Raw genomic sequence first — 12,219 nt, 5'->3', positions numbered from 1 at the left:
GGTCCCTGCACTGCCCACCCTCTTCATCAGCGTAAGCCAGAACAGCCTTACATAAATTCAGATGGAACCCAGGTGATCCAAAATCCTCCTACTTTCCCTTTTTGTTTTGTAGAAGCAATCTGGTTGCATTGCTAAAGGGCTGTCACTGCTTAACTTCCAAGGGTGTTTCTCACTGCCCAAAGTACACGCGCTGCTAAGCAGCAACGAGCAGACCCTTGGGGAAGCTGAGTGTGTTTGCTGACAGGGAATGTTACTAACACTTGTGGAATCACTAGAACTTCATTTAACACTTTTTCTTTTTTAATGAAACCTCTTTTGGTTTTTTTTTTTCATTTTGGAGGAATGAAGCATTAATCTGGAGGATTAGCATGAGCTGGCAGACAGGCAGTGGAATAGAGCTCAGGACATCTGAATTCCATTTCCTGCTTTATTTGCTGCATGATTCTCCCCAAAATTGCTTCAATTCTCTCTCCTCTCGCTTGTCTAGACAGCAGAGTGCTGCAGGCATCGGCTGCCTCTCCCTGTGGGTGAAACCTGGTCTGACTGAAATCAATAGCAAAATGTTTGCAGGATGCAGCCCAAGCATCACTGAAGGCAGCAGCACAATTCCTGCTGACTTCAGTGGGTCCTGAATTTCACCCTATGTATTTCCACAGCACCTAATTTAAGAGGGTCTTTTTCTCAGCTGGAGATTGAGATGCCCCTGTAATACAAATAACAGTGTTTACAAAATACTGCTCACACGCACACAGCACTTTACAATGCATGGAACATGATGAAGAACAGAGCTGCTGCCCAGGAAAGCTTCCAGCTGCAAGGCACAAATGGATAGACTGTAGGAGAAAATAACAGCGACAGGTATCATCTAGGCAAAAGAAGTGCAGCATGTGGTAATTGGAGCCGGAATGCTTCGAGGAGCAGCTGTTTTTCAGCTCTCTGAAGGAGGAAAAGCAAAAGCTGGGCAAACCTAGAGAGGCTACTGCAAGCATGTGGGTGGTAAATAAACTGGCTGTGTCAGTATACAGACAGATTTAGCCTTGAGTGAAATATTGCAGGCATTGTGGAAACTCTTAACAGTAAAGATTTCTAATGAAAAACTTGACAGACTTTTAATGATACAGCTGCTCCGGGGGGTTGTAATAAAAAGGTGAAGCTCATTACATTTTGGGCTGTCCTGCCTGGTTGGTGCTGCCAGCTTTCAATCTGACAGATTGAACTTTAGCTGTTCAGTTCCCAGACTGAAATGTTACCAGGATGCTATCGCCTCCATCCCTCAAACATTTGCTGTGTGTTTTCCAAATATCATGCAGTAGCCAAGGGCATTCAGCATGCAGTCCAGTTCATCTTTTTGTAACACCTTAGACCTCATTGCAAAGAGCAGCAAGAAGCATCTCTGGTGCTGGGCTCACATCTGTCTCTTCTCTTGCCAGGGGACACTTGAACTGGCTTCAGCTGGACCGCAGGGTGCTGGAACATGACTTCCCCAAAAAGTCAGGACCGGTTGTTTTGCACTTTTGTGTCAGGTAAGTGCATGACAGCAAACTCTTCTCATGGGATATAGAATCATAGAATTGTTTGAGTTGGAAGGGATCTTTAAAGGTCATCTAGTCCAACTCCCTTGCAATGAACAGGGACACCTACAGCTAAAAGAGGTGCTCAGAGCCCAGTGCAGGTATCAATGTAGGTATAGATGAACTGTTTCCTCGAAGCCAGGAGGCAGGTTTGTCCATTTGTCACCCCTGTGGACAAGTAAACACTTTATGGAAGCTCCTCGTGATCTCCTCATCCTTGTAAACTCTGACACAAGTGTAGATTAGCAGTAATAAAATCAACACCTGTATAAAGTGAAGATCAGGTGTTATGTCTTTCATGGATTGCTGATTTTATTTATGAGTTTTGGAAAGTCTGAGCTGGGCAGAACCATGGAATAAAGACCTTCTGCTGGGACAGCCAACCAAAGGGAGGGCACTCGCTTCTTCACCAAGCCAGCTATTTCTCCTGCACTGTGCCTGATCTGTGCGTTATGTCAGGGACCAAATAAATCCTCTTATAGCGTCAGCATTGTTTGGCCTCTGGGTTCAACTGCAATGTGCCGTAGTGAATAATCTCTAGTGACCAGTTTGGCTGCTGCATGTATGTAGAACATACTTGTAGACTAGACTGGACCGGAGTAGAAACGTTTTAATGAAAATTATGCCAGTTTGGGAGAATTTCTGTTCATCTGGGGATTTTGGAGCAACTGTGTGTGTTTGGTGATGCTAGAAAGTGGTTGTTGCTCTTTTGTGTATGACATCTTTGCCTTCAAGGGAGGTAATTTCTGAGAAGACAAATCTGCCCTTAAAACTTTCAAACACCCCGAGAGAGGCTGGGGGTGGGATGGCATATGTACAAAATTAAGCTGGGAGTTTTGACTTACTTTTAATGTATAGCTCATGTCTAGAACTAGCCAATGCAGCGTTACTGTGTCTTTTTCTGTTAGCCTTTCCACTCCAGTATTATATTACATCTGACATCACTCTCATTCATTCCATCGTACCCATAAAAAATGAAGACTTGCTTTTGAATTTCTTCCCCCAAGTGCAGCTTTTTTTTTCCCTGCACAGTGATTGTCATTCATTTAACTCCAGTTACAACAAAGGATTCACAGGAGGAGAGACTTTGTTCTGTTATATCCCCATTTTTGCACAGAGCCCCATGACTCCAGAACTGGCCTGTTGTGTCCCATGGGAAGAGGTTACTCTATTACATTTCGGATGTTTCAAACCATAAGAGTGGATCCAGAGTTGAACGTTTCTAGTGTATACAATCCAAATCCACCTGTGTTTAGAACTGCACAAAACTGAAGGTGCTCTTCTGAAAGAGTATTTGATAGGCAAATGTAGAAAAAAAAAAAAAGGACATAGGTGCTCTGTTATCAAGCATTTTGCCTAGAGGCCAAACTGAGGAGTTCATTGCTGGTCTCATGGAAAGCAGAGAAGTCTCCGAATGAATGAGAGCTAAGTGAAGATTTGAGGAGTATAGCTGTGAGGTGTGAAAGCCAGTGCTCTGGAGCTATTCTCATATTCATTTCAAAGACCACTCAATGGGCATAAATATTGCCATCTGTATTGTTCTGTGAGAGCTGGCAGCAAAATGGAGGCATGTCATTCTAGTGGGACCTTAGCCAAGAGACATCTTAGAAGTATGGATCCATACAACAGTTAGAAAATGAGTGACCTCTCCTGTTTCGGGATCATAATCTGTAAGAGAAAACCATAGGGGGAAAACGTCAGCATTTAGTGGTTGAAAGGAGAAGGTGTGAACAGCACACCAAGCTTGGATTTATCCTCTTATTTTTGATAGTAGTGATGGGATTGTAACAGTTACATTTTTTAATGGATTAGAAGTCCCGATGCCTCATGAGTTAGGAATGGGCATTAACTTAAATTGTTTTTTCTACTGCTTTTCCTTCCCTGAGGATGTCAGACGCTAGAAAGACACTGAAAAAGCTTCCAAGAACATAATAAGTTCCCATGTCCACCCCCAGATCTGATCTGAGCAGAAGGCACTTGGAGAAGAAATTGATCCTGGCCAGCTGGATGAGATTGGAAAAGCCTCACATATCTTTCACCCCATGGTTTGAGTTCTTGCTTCAGAACTAATGTAAGGACTGGAGAAAATGTTGTTAAGAGACCAACCAATTTTGATAGTCCAGGGATGCACAGTGGCTTACAAAACTATCCATGCCCAGATCATAAACAAAAATGCCCTGCCACCATGAAGTGGAAAGCAGAGATAAGTAATGCTGTTCCTTAAAGAGTTAGAAATTGCTTCTTTCCAGAAAGGGTAGTTAAACACTGGAATAGGCTCCTCAGGGAGGTGGTTGAGTCACCATCCCTGGATGTGTTTAAGAGCCATTTGGATGCGGTGCTCAGGGATAATGATTTAGCAGAGGGTTGTTAGAGTTAGGGTACTATGGTTAGGCTGTGGTTGGACTTGATGATCTTCAAGGTCTTTTCCAACCTGGGTAATTCTATGATTCTATGAAATGTGATATTTTTTAAGGAACTGGGTGCCCATTAAACCTACTGCATCAGTGGTAAGGAGCTACCTCTGTCTGTAGGTACATTTCTTGCACTGCATCTCTCAAGAACTGCATCAAGAAAAGCACTTTCTTGGAAGAACCTTGATGCAAATAGGAAGTTTCGCAAGCTTTTCAGAGTGAAATTCTCCTCCCTTCCTTAAATCTCTGCAGCACTGTTGAAGCTTTGTCTTTCATCACACACTTCCTTGGAGTTTGGTATTGCTGAGCAATATCCTTGTGCACTATTACTTTATGAGACTCTTCGCTAATATCTATTTATATGGTTTTAAAGCCATACATGAAAGCAAGAGGGAGTGCCATGTGTCTTGCAGGGGAGGTAGGACAACTGACAATGAGATGGGAGTGCTGTTAGTTCTCATCTCTGATTTAGCTTCTTGGGTGACTTTCTAAAGCAATGGTCGCTTGGCTGGGAGCGAAATTCATTCCCTGCCTCCTCTTTGCAATGAAGGAAGGATTGTTTGATTGGTTTTACAGAAGTGTTCTGAGATCAGAAGAGGACAGTGAAATTGTACCTCACTACATGAGCCGCACAGCAAAAGGCAGGAACCTAAGTAAAGAGTGGAGACCCAGGCAGCAAAGAGGTCAAAGGAAAGCAGAGGTAGCAGGGGTTCAGATAAAGGTTGCTATGCTTTAGACAGGGAAGGAGGCATTTTGCTCTCGTTCACATGGGCAGAAGAAAGGCAGAAGTTCTCCTTTTGTATGAGTCTTTGAAGTGAGAAAGGATTGGAGCACAGACATGCTGTTTGTTCATGGAAAGCAAAGTTGGCCCAGCTTTGCAGTGAATTCTCATCCTCAAACAATAGCCTTGTGGGATTAGCAATCCTTAGCTAGGGAACCATCAGCATGAGTCTGATCTCTTTATCTTCTGAGTGTTTGTCATGCTGTTACTTTATATGAACAAGCTCAGCAAATAAAATTCACTTCACTGGTGGTTCTTCTCCCAGGAATTCACGTACCCGTTCTCAGGGTAGCTCCACCAGTTAGACAGTAAGAGCTCACTGCAGAAGCCGTCACACTGAATCAGTGCTACTCTCATGTCGAATGGCTTTTCTTCCAGAAAGTCATGGAAAAGAATGTTAAATAAATCCTCAGTACTCAAATACTCTGTGGGGCAGTGTATTTGTCTCTATGGCCCCGCAGTATTACCACTGAGGAATGTCTGCGTCCAGCAACATCTGGCACGTGTTCATACAAACTGGCTAAGCTGAAGTCATCATAGGAGCCATGGGGGCTCAAATCCCTTAATATTGGACCCAGACCCTCTGCCATTTCACCACAGTTACTAGAGAACTAAGTGGGCCTTAAGAGGCCCAGCACTGGAACACAGGGTGTGACACTCACCTTTACTTTAACCTGAAGGAATACAGCTCTGTGTGCACCACCCATGGCCTTGGTCTGAGGTAGGTGGGGTAGAAGTCATGAAGACATGTATGGGGTGTTGTTACATGGCACGTTGCTCACAATGTGCCCATTTCATTCACACAGCAATGCTTTATGTGCCACTCACTTCCAGCCAGCTTCACTTGACCCCAAGAAATCAGATTAAGGGGTGGTGATGACAGCAGACTGCTGGGGTAGGAAGAGCTGAACAGACCACACCAAATTAAACAGTGCAATTTATTTGTCTTGCAATAATGGCCTATGTTTCTCCATCTATAATTCTCCCTACCAGAGGGTGGGTCTCCATTACCTCCCTCTCTCTCCTTCCCTTGGTGTGAGACAGGGTTTTCCAGGAAATGGGGAGGCAGGCTTGAAGGGATTATAAAACACATCAATTCTGCAGGCAGAGGAGAGGGAGAGAAGTGAGAAGATTTGCTGTCACCCATGGGTACGCTCCATCTCACCTGTTAGCACTTGGCAGAAGGTGCTGAGGAAAAATCATATGTACACAAATTGCTCTACTTCGCTCTTCCCGGGTCTCCTCCTCAGCATAGAGAGCTGCAAGGAAGGTAGTGATGGACACCATTTTGCCAAGGGGTTTGATCATTCCAGGTGTGTCCAGAGAACTGCCCTGAGATGTTTAATTCCCTTGGGATGTTTTCTTCCCTTTGAGCTGTCTCTCCCACCTGCTCTCATTACCTGCACAGGGACACTCACTGCACCAGGCTCCCAGGCAGTTTATGCTATATATGAGGAGACAAGAGAGGCATCTCCCACTCACATTATATTTCTGCAGCTCAGTGCATTGCTGAGATACTGTAGAAACGGTAGCAAAAGGCAGAATTTTAACTCTGTATAACCAGCCCAGCACAAGCAAGCTGCTTTCAGGGCTTCTGTCTAAAAAGTCTGGCAAAGCTGAGCCATAAGCCAGATCTTTCTGCACAGCATTAATCTGGCTGGCTGATGTGCATCAGCTGTATGCATGCTGAGGGGAAAGATCTGCAAACCCCTTCCTCCCACCCAGTTGCAGTGTATAAATACAGCCGCTCAGACCTTGTTTGTGCTGGAAGACAAGGCTCCCTGCAGACAATTTATTGCAGCCTTCTCAGGGTGGCCCCCTGCTCTGTTCACCAGGGGGAAGGTGTAATAAATTGCCTGCGGGAAGGCTTTGCTCCTTGGAGTCTCTTTAGAGATATGAGAAACTTCTGTCCAGTCGGAAGATTTACTTGTGTGAAGTCTGACCTTTGCTTGAGGAAGGGAACTAATGGGGTTCTGCTACTTAGCACACAGCTCTCAGCTAAGCCATCCATTATACACACATCTTAATAGCAGTCTGGCTCTTGAGTCCCATAACATTATTTCTGTTTTCTGCTTAACTAGGAATATATTTGTATAAGTGTGCCGTGTTTAGAGAAGGGAATAAGCTGTTTTTCCTTTGCATGCAGCCACCCGAGGGGGAAGAAAATCAACATGCTAAGAATTTGTTGTTTTGAGCTACATTTTGAATGCATTGATGCTGGAAGCATTGTCTTGTCTAATTTTGGCAAGCATTTAGACAGCATGATAGGTACAATACAAAAAATGATGGATAGTGTCAATGTGAGACTTGTACCTAATTTGGATCAAGGAGCAACAGCTATGTTAATGCCTACACACCGATTCTCCAACTGGGTCGAAGTCATACAGACATCATTTCCATTTTCACTGCAGTTTGTGCATTTATACTCTACACTAGTGGGTGTGATTTGCTGTCATTAGTGAAGCAAGAAGTCTGCTATGAGAAGTTCCATCACAGTGGCATTGAACGCAGTGCTGGAAGGGTAGGTGCAGTGAGTAAGTAAACTCCATGCCAACCTTCACAGCCAAATCATAACTCTGTGGGCTGCTGATAACATAGTGGAATGGCTGGAGAGATTTCTACTCCTAAAATGGTTCAAGAGCCTGAAATGAAAGATGGCCCACAGATACGGATGAATGTTGTTATGCAATAAAATGCACCCAGCAAGTTGCCACTGCTAGCCAAGATGTCACTCTTGGTAAGGATCACAGAGCACTCAGAGCTGGGCTGGAACTCAGGAGAGTGGGGAAAATTCCCTGGTGGCTGAGAGAGAGAGGGGAAAGAAAGCAGAACATTGCTCTGATTTGATCACTGCTCTCACCTCACACTTGGGGCAAAAAGCCACATAATTCCAAGCCAAGTGGAGCTGCAACAGCCTTTTTGTACAAAGCTGAACTTCTCTGCCAAGCTCAGCTCCATAGGACATTTCAGGGTGAAGCAATGTGCAAAATAATATATTGAGCTGGCTGTTGCTTTTATGTTCTTGTAAGGTCTGGTCTGCACCTGAGAGGCATGAACAGGACTCGTTGTACTGACATCAGTGCCTTTTTGTGTGATGTATGATGCTATAACCATGCATCAGGGAGGAACGTGTCTGTACTGCTGCCTTGATTCCCTTCCCTTTCTGTGTTGATACAGGAGCACTCAGTTTGCAGAGATTCTCAGGATATATAGCCTAAAAAGCAGCTGGAGCCTTATACACTCCAAAGCAGATCCCTCAGTTTTTTGCAAATGGAAAAGGTGAGGCACAAGAATGGTTAAATGCCTCATGAGTTTTCCAGGAGTTTGTTCCTCAAGGAACAATTGGATGTTGTGTTGAGGGACATGGTTTAATAGGAGCTATTGGTAATAGGTGAACGGTTGGACTGGATGATCTTTTAGGTCTTTTCCAACCTTGGTGATTCTATGATTCTATGATTCTACTCTCTTAAAAATATGGAGAAATGTGGATGGACAGCAGGAAAAGTGCAGTGAGTGTGGAAGGGAGAGAGAAGAGAATCGTACAGAGTTTTTGGTCAGAGAAGATCTCTAAGGTCATCAAACCCAACCACTGACCTGGCATTGCTAAGTCTACCACTAAACCATGACTCTAGGCACTGCATTATAAGTATAGAACATGCCCAGGTTGAACAACATCCACAGCTTTGTCAGCTGGAATTCTCCATCTTCTTTGAATCACGCTCACTTTCAGGGTTTGTGGATTCCCTGCAATGAGACAGAAATCACCATAGGACTCTTGCTGCATCCCATCCAATCCCTGGTGCTGAACAAAGAGGATCTGAGCATGGCACCAGCACAGGCAGCAGAACATGGGATCAGAATTAAAATTAATGCAGGAGGGAGGTAAACTGGGCTTTATAGCATCTCTGATTTTCACTCTTGGCTGATTGCTTAACAGGTCAACTATTTAGCATGACCATTGTCTGCTTTAAGTGTCAGCACATAAAGTATGCACCCATGACTATTAGCAAACAGGACTGAAACATAAAAGGAGCTTTACTGCCTGAGTTGCTCAGAATACTCATTTAGCATGAGACAGTGGACATAATGACATCTGCATTTAAGTTCATTATACTGATTCATGTGATTTTTCTTCTCCTGGTTAGCAAATGGCCTCGTATTTTTCACATTATCCTCTGAGGTTTTAAATGACACAGTGAGGGATAATGAGCCAGACCCCAGGATGGATGAGACAGAAAGGGGGTCTTCTCCTTTAGCCACTGTTTTGTAATAATGAAATAAGAGACAGCCTATTGACAGAGTCATGGAGCAATGATGACAGCTCCATCATGCATCCTAACCACAATGGAATCAGCCAGCTGGGAAGGACATGGGAGCATCACCTGCCCATTTCAGTCACTTCTCTTGAGTTTGTGCACATATCCCACCCAAGGCAGGAGGAAGAATGGGGTTAAGGTGATAACACATCAAAACCAACATCCGTTTGCTTCGTTTTGACATTTTCCATGAGATCAGGCTTTACCCTTTATTTTCATTTTGTCATAGAAAAATAAAATAAAATCTTTTCAATGGAAGAGAGAAGAGATATTTGGGATACTTATTCTGTTTGTTTGTGAGTTTTTGTTCTTTTTCAGTTCGGCATTGTGACACCGTTATTAGTCAAGGTCACTGACTCATTCTGACCATGGTAAAATATTGTTAACTTTTGGCTGGTTCTGCTTGGAAAGAAACACATTGGCTTGTGATCTTTCATTCTGCAACTCTACATTTGCAGTCAGAGCCTGGTCAGTCCCACGTGACAGATGCCCATGTTCTTGTTGAGCAGCGATGCACCCTTCCCACCAGTGCTGAATTTGTTCTTGTGCAGATAGACTGCTGGGTCTGCATACAAGGCACGATGAGCAGGGATTCTTAGCTCCTGAAGAGCCAGCAATCCCAATGGTCAGTCAAAGTTTGGGCATTTCTCTCTGCTGCAAGCCAAAGGTGGGCAAGCATGCAGCACAAGGAAGAACCTGCAGCAATGCCAACTTCCTGTCACCCAAGGATCAGAAGTTTCCACTGTTGCTTCTCACAAGCACCACTGCATAAATGTCTGTTCTCGGCTGATTGAGACAGGAATTGCCATTCATCACAGCATAAAGGAGCTTAAGCTGTCTCAGAGCAAGTTGTCAGTTAACCAACACTTAATATATAATTAATATAGTACAAGGCATGTCCTTGCAGCTGAAAGACTTAAATGTCTCAGATGCAATAGCTTCCAAAATCTTGTAAGATTCCTTCTGCAGTGCTCATTACCTCCTGCCATTGAGAGGGAGCAGTCAAGATAGGCACTTTGTGTTCATTACCCAGCACAATATTCACTGGTTCATTTAATTAATGCTTAGAAAATATATTTGATGAATTGTAAGTGACTGGGACCACAGAGGGGAGATTATGGGTAGCACAGAAATAGATTAACATTGGCTGAGCTTCCTTCTTTACCTCTGAAACCTTTTCAAAAATGATTTCTCTGGTTTTTATATTCACATAATCTTGTGGGGCTTTCTCCCTTCACACACACACCTAATTTCTCATCACAACTGTTGCTGGCTATCAGAGAACTTCTTTTAGGAGCTGTCTGAGGCAATGCTGTCTCTTGGTTGTATTGCAGGAGATGTTAGTAGCAGAGCTAATATGTCAGACACATTGCACTGCCTGCATCTCTGCCCAACCCATCAGTTCCTGGATATTTCAGCTTCACAACACGTGGAGGAATGCTGTTCTCTGGGGAGTCCTCAACAGAAAGCTGATAGTTACCTCTTAAAACTGATGATCTTGAAATATGCAGTAAGAATGGGTTTATAATCTTAACGGGCAAAACAGACACAGGGGGTCAGAGAAGGGAGGAGTATCTTCTAAACATGGCCCAGCAGCCCCAGCCAGCTACATGATTTGCTGAAGGTCATGAAATAAACCTGTGTCACAGTCAGGAATTTAACACAGTTTTCTTGCTTCATTCATTTCTAGATTCTTCTTCCTGCCTCCTTGGGCACTGACCTGGGCCATATTAAAGTGCCGTTTCCCACACCATGTTTGGAAAGTGTACTAAGAGGAGGAGGTCGGATGGAGAGTTACAATCAGTGCAAAAAAAAACATATTTCCCTCTTCTTTCTGTTGCTTCAGTGCTGGCTGTAAATTTAAGAGAGGATTTCCTTAAGTATCACCAATTTCCTGGTGCACATGCATTATATTTGCCAGGGTGCATGTGTGAGAGCCAGTAGATCCCCAGCACTCTCTCCACTCCAGAGGTCACTTGAGAACTGGGTTTTCTTTGTGAAATACACTGTGCAAGCCCTGAGCTCTAAGAGACTTGATTTTGCACCTAAAATGATCTGCGTGTCTGTGGAAAGCCCTGGGAAAGATCCTCGCAGCCTTAAGAAATGCAATATTGCCCTCTAGTGATGATGAGGATGGTCTCATTCCATCTGCTGATGAAACAAAAAAATGTTCACTGGGTTTGAAAATTGAATGCATATCCCTGCTTTCTTCTGACCCTCAAATTAAAGATTCCAGAATCATAACTTAGAGAGCACTGGCAGTGCTGATAAGCAGAGGAGCTTCTTCAAGGATCATAGTAGGTGTAAAATTGCCATTTTTCTCCCTGAATTCAGCAGATGGAAAGCCAGCTGCACTCAAGAAAGCAGATCTAGCAAGAAGGCAGCTTTTTAGTGCAGCATCTTTGTTGCATTTCAGAGGCCAAGTGTATTTTTATTTGCCAAGAACAAAAATCCAGTGAAAACTAGAGGGGAAAAAAGGTGTTGTTTTTTGGTGTTTTTTTTTTCATGCCTAATGGTCCTACATTCAGATACCTTTTTTGTTTGTTTTGTTTATTTTTCATGTTCTCATTTGAACTTTTCCAGAGGGTGAAGAGGAAAAGTGATAGCAGCAACACTTACAGCACAGGAGCTCAAAACATTTCACTCCAATACGTAGATGGTCAGGAAATAAACTGTTTTGAAGGGTCTTCAGAAGACACTTAGGAGCACTGCAAAGCTCTGACCTTCAGCCCTAAGAAGGTCACGTTTAAGTGCCCCTGTTCTGCAAACAGCTCAACACGGACAGTCCCTTTAGTGTTCGTGTGAAGCCCCAGGAGTTTCAGCAGCTCACAGCTCCCCTTATAGACACTGGAGACTGGGAGTGAGAGGAATAGATCTCTCTGTAACTGGACCCTGTGCCTCTACCCAGGTTTCTAAGGTATCTCACTGTATTTTTAAGTTCCTAATGCAGACAGCATTTCTCTGGCACCTTCCCTATCCTAATTGCTTCTGACAACGCACGATAGTACTGGAATTTATGTAAGGAACATTGCTGCCACTGTACTGCAATTTAAAGATCGCCCTGAAACAAAATGGGCAGATAAATGTATTTCTTACTAAAAATAAAAACTAAACCTAAAATTCACCTTGATGATGCACTG

At 43.6% G+C, this 12,219-nt stretch overlaps 1 protein-coding gene across 8 annotated transcripts in view; it reads left to right on the top strand.

Annotated features, from left to right (window-relative positions):
- The window catches only part of FRMD4A (FERM domain containing 4A), a 327,545-nt gene that overhangs the window by 244,703 nt on the left and 70,623 nt on the right, over positions 1 to 12,219 (top strand). For all 8 annotated transcript variants that reach the window (XM_015872977.2, XM_015873053.2, XM_015872815.2 and 5 more), the window contains one exon: positions 1,431 to 1,523. In XM_015872977.2, the coding sequence (XP_015728463.1) occupies positions 1,431 to 1,523 (93 nt within the window). The remainder of the gene's footprint in view (positions 1 to 1,430; positions 1,524 to 12,219) is intronic.

The sequence above is a fragment of the Coturnix japonica genome, chromosome 1 (genome assembly GCF_001577835.2).
Source record: "Coturnix japonica isolate 7356 chromosome 1, Coturnix japonica 2.1, whole genome shotgun sequence".
Taxonomy (NCBI): Eukaryota; Metazoa; Chordata; class Aves; order Galliformes; family Phasianidae; genus Coturnix; species Coturnix japonica.
This window is presented reverse-complemented; position numbering and strand designations above follow the sequence as displayed.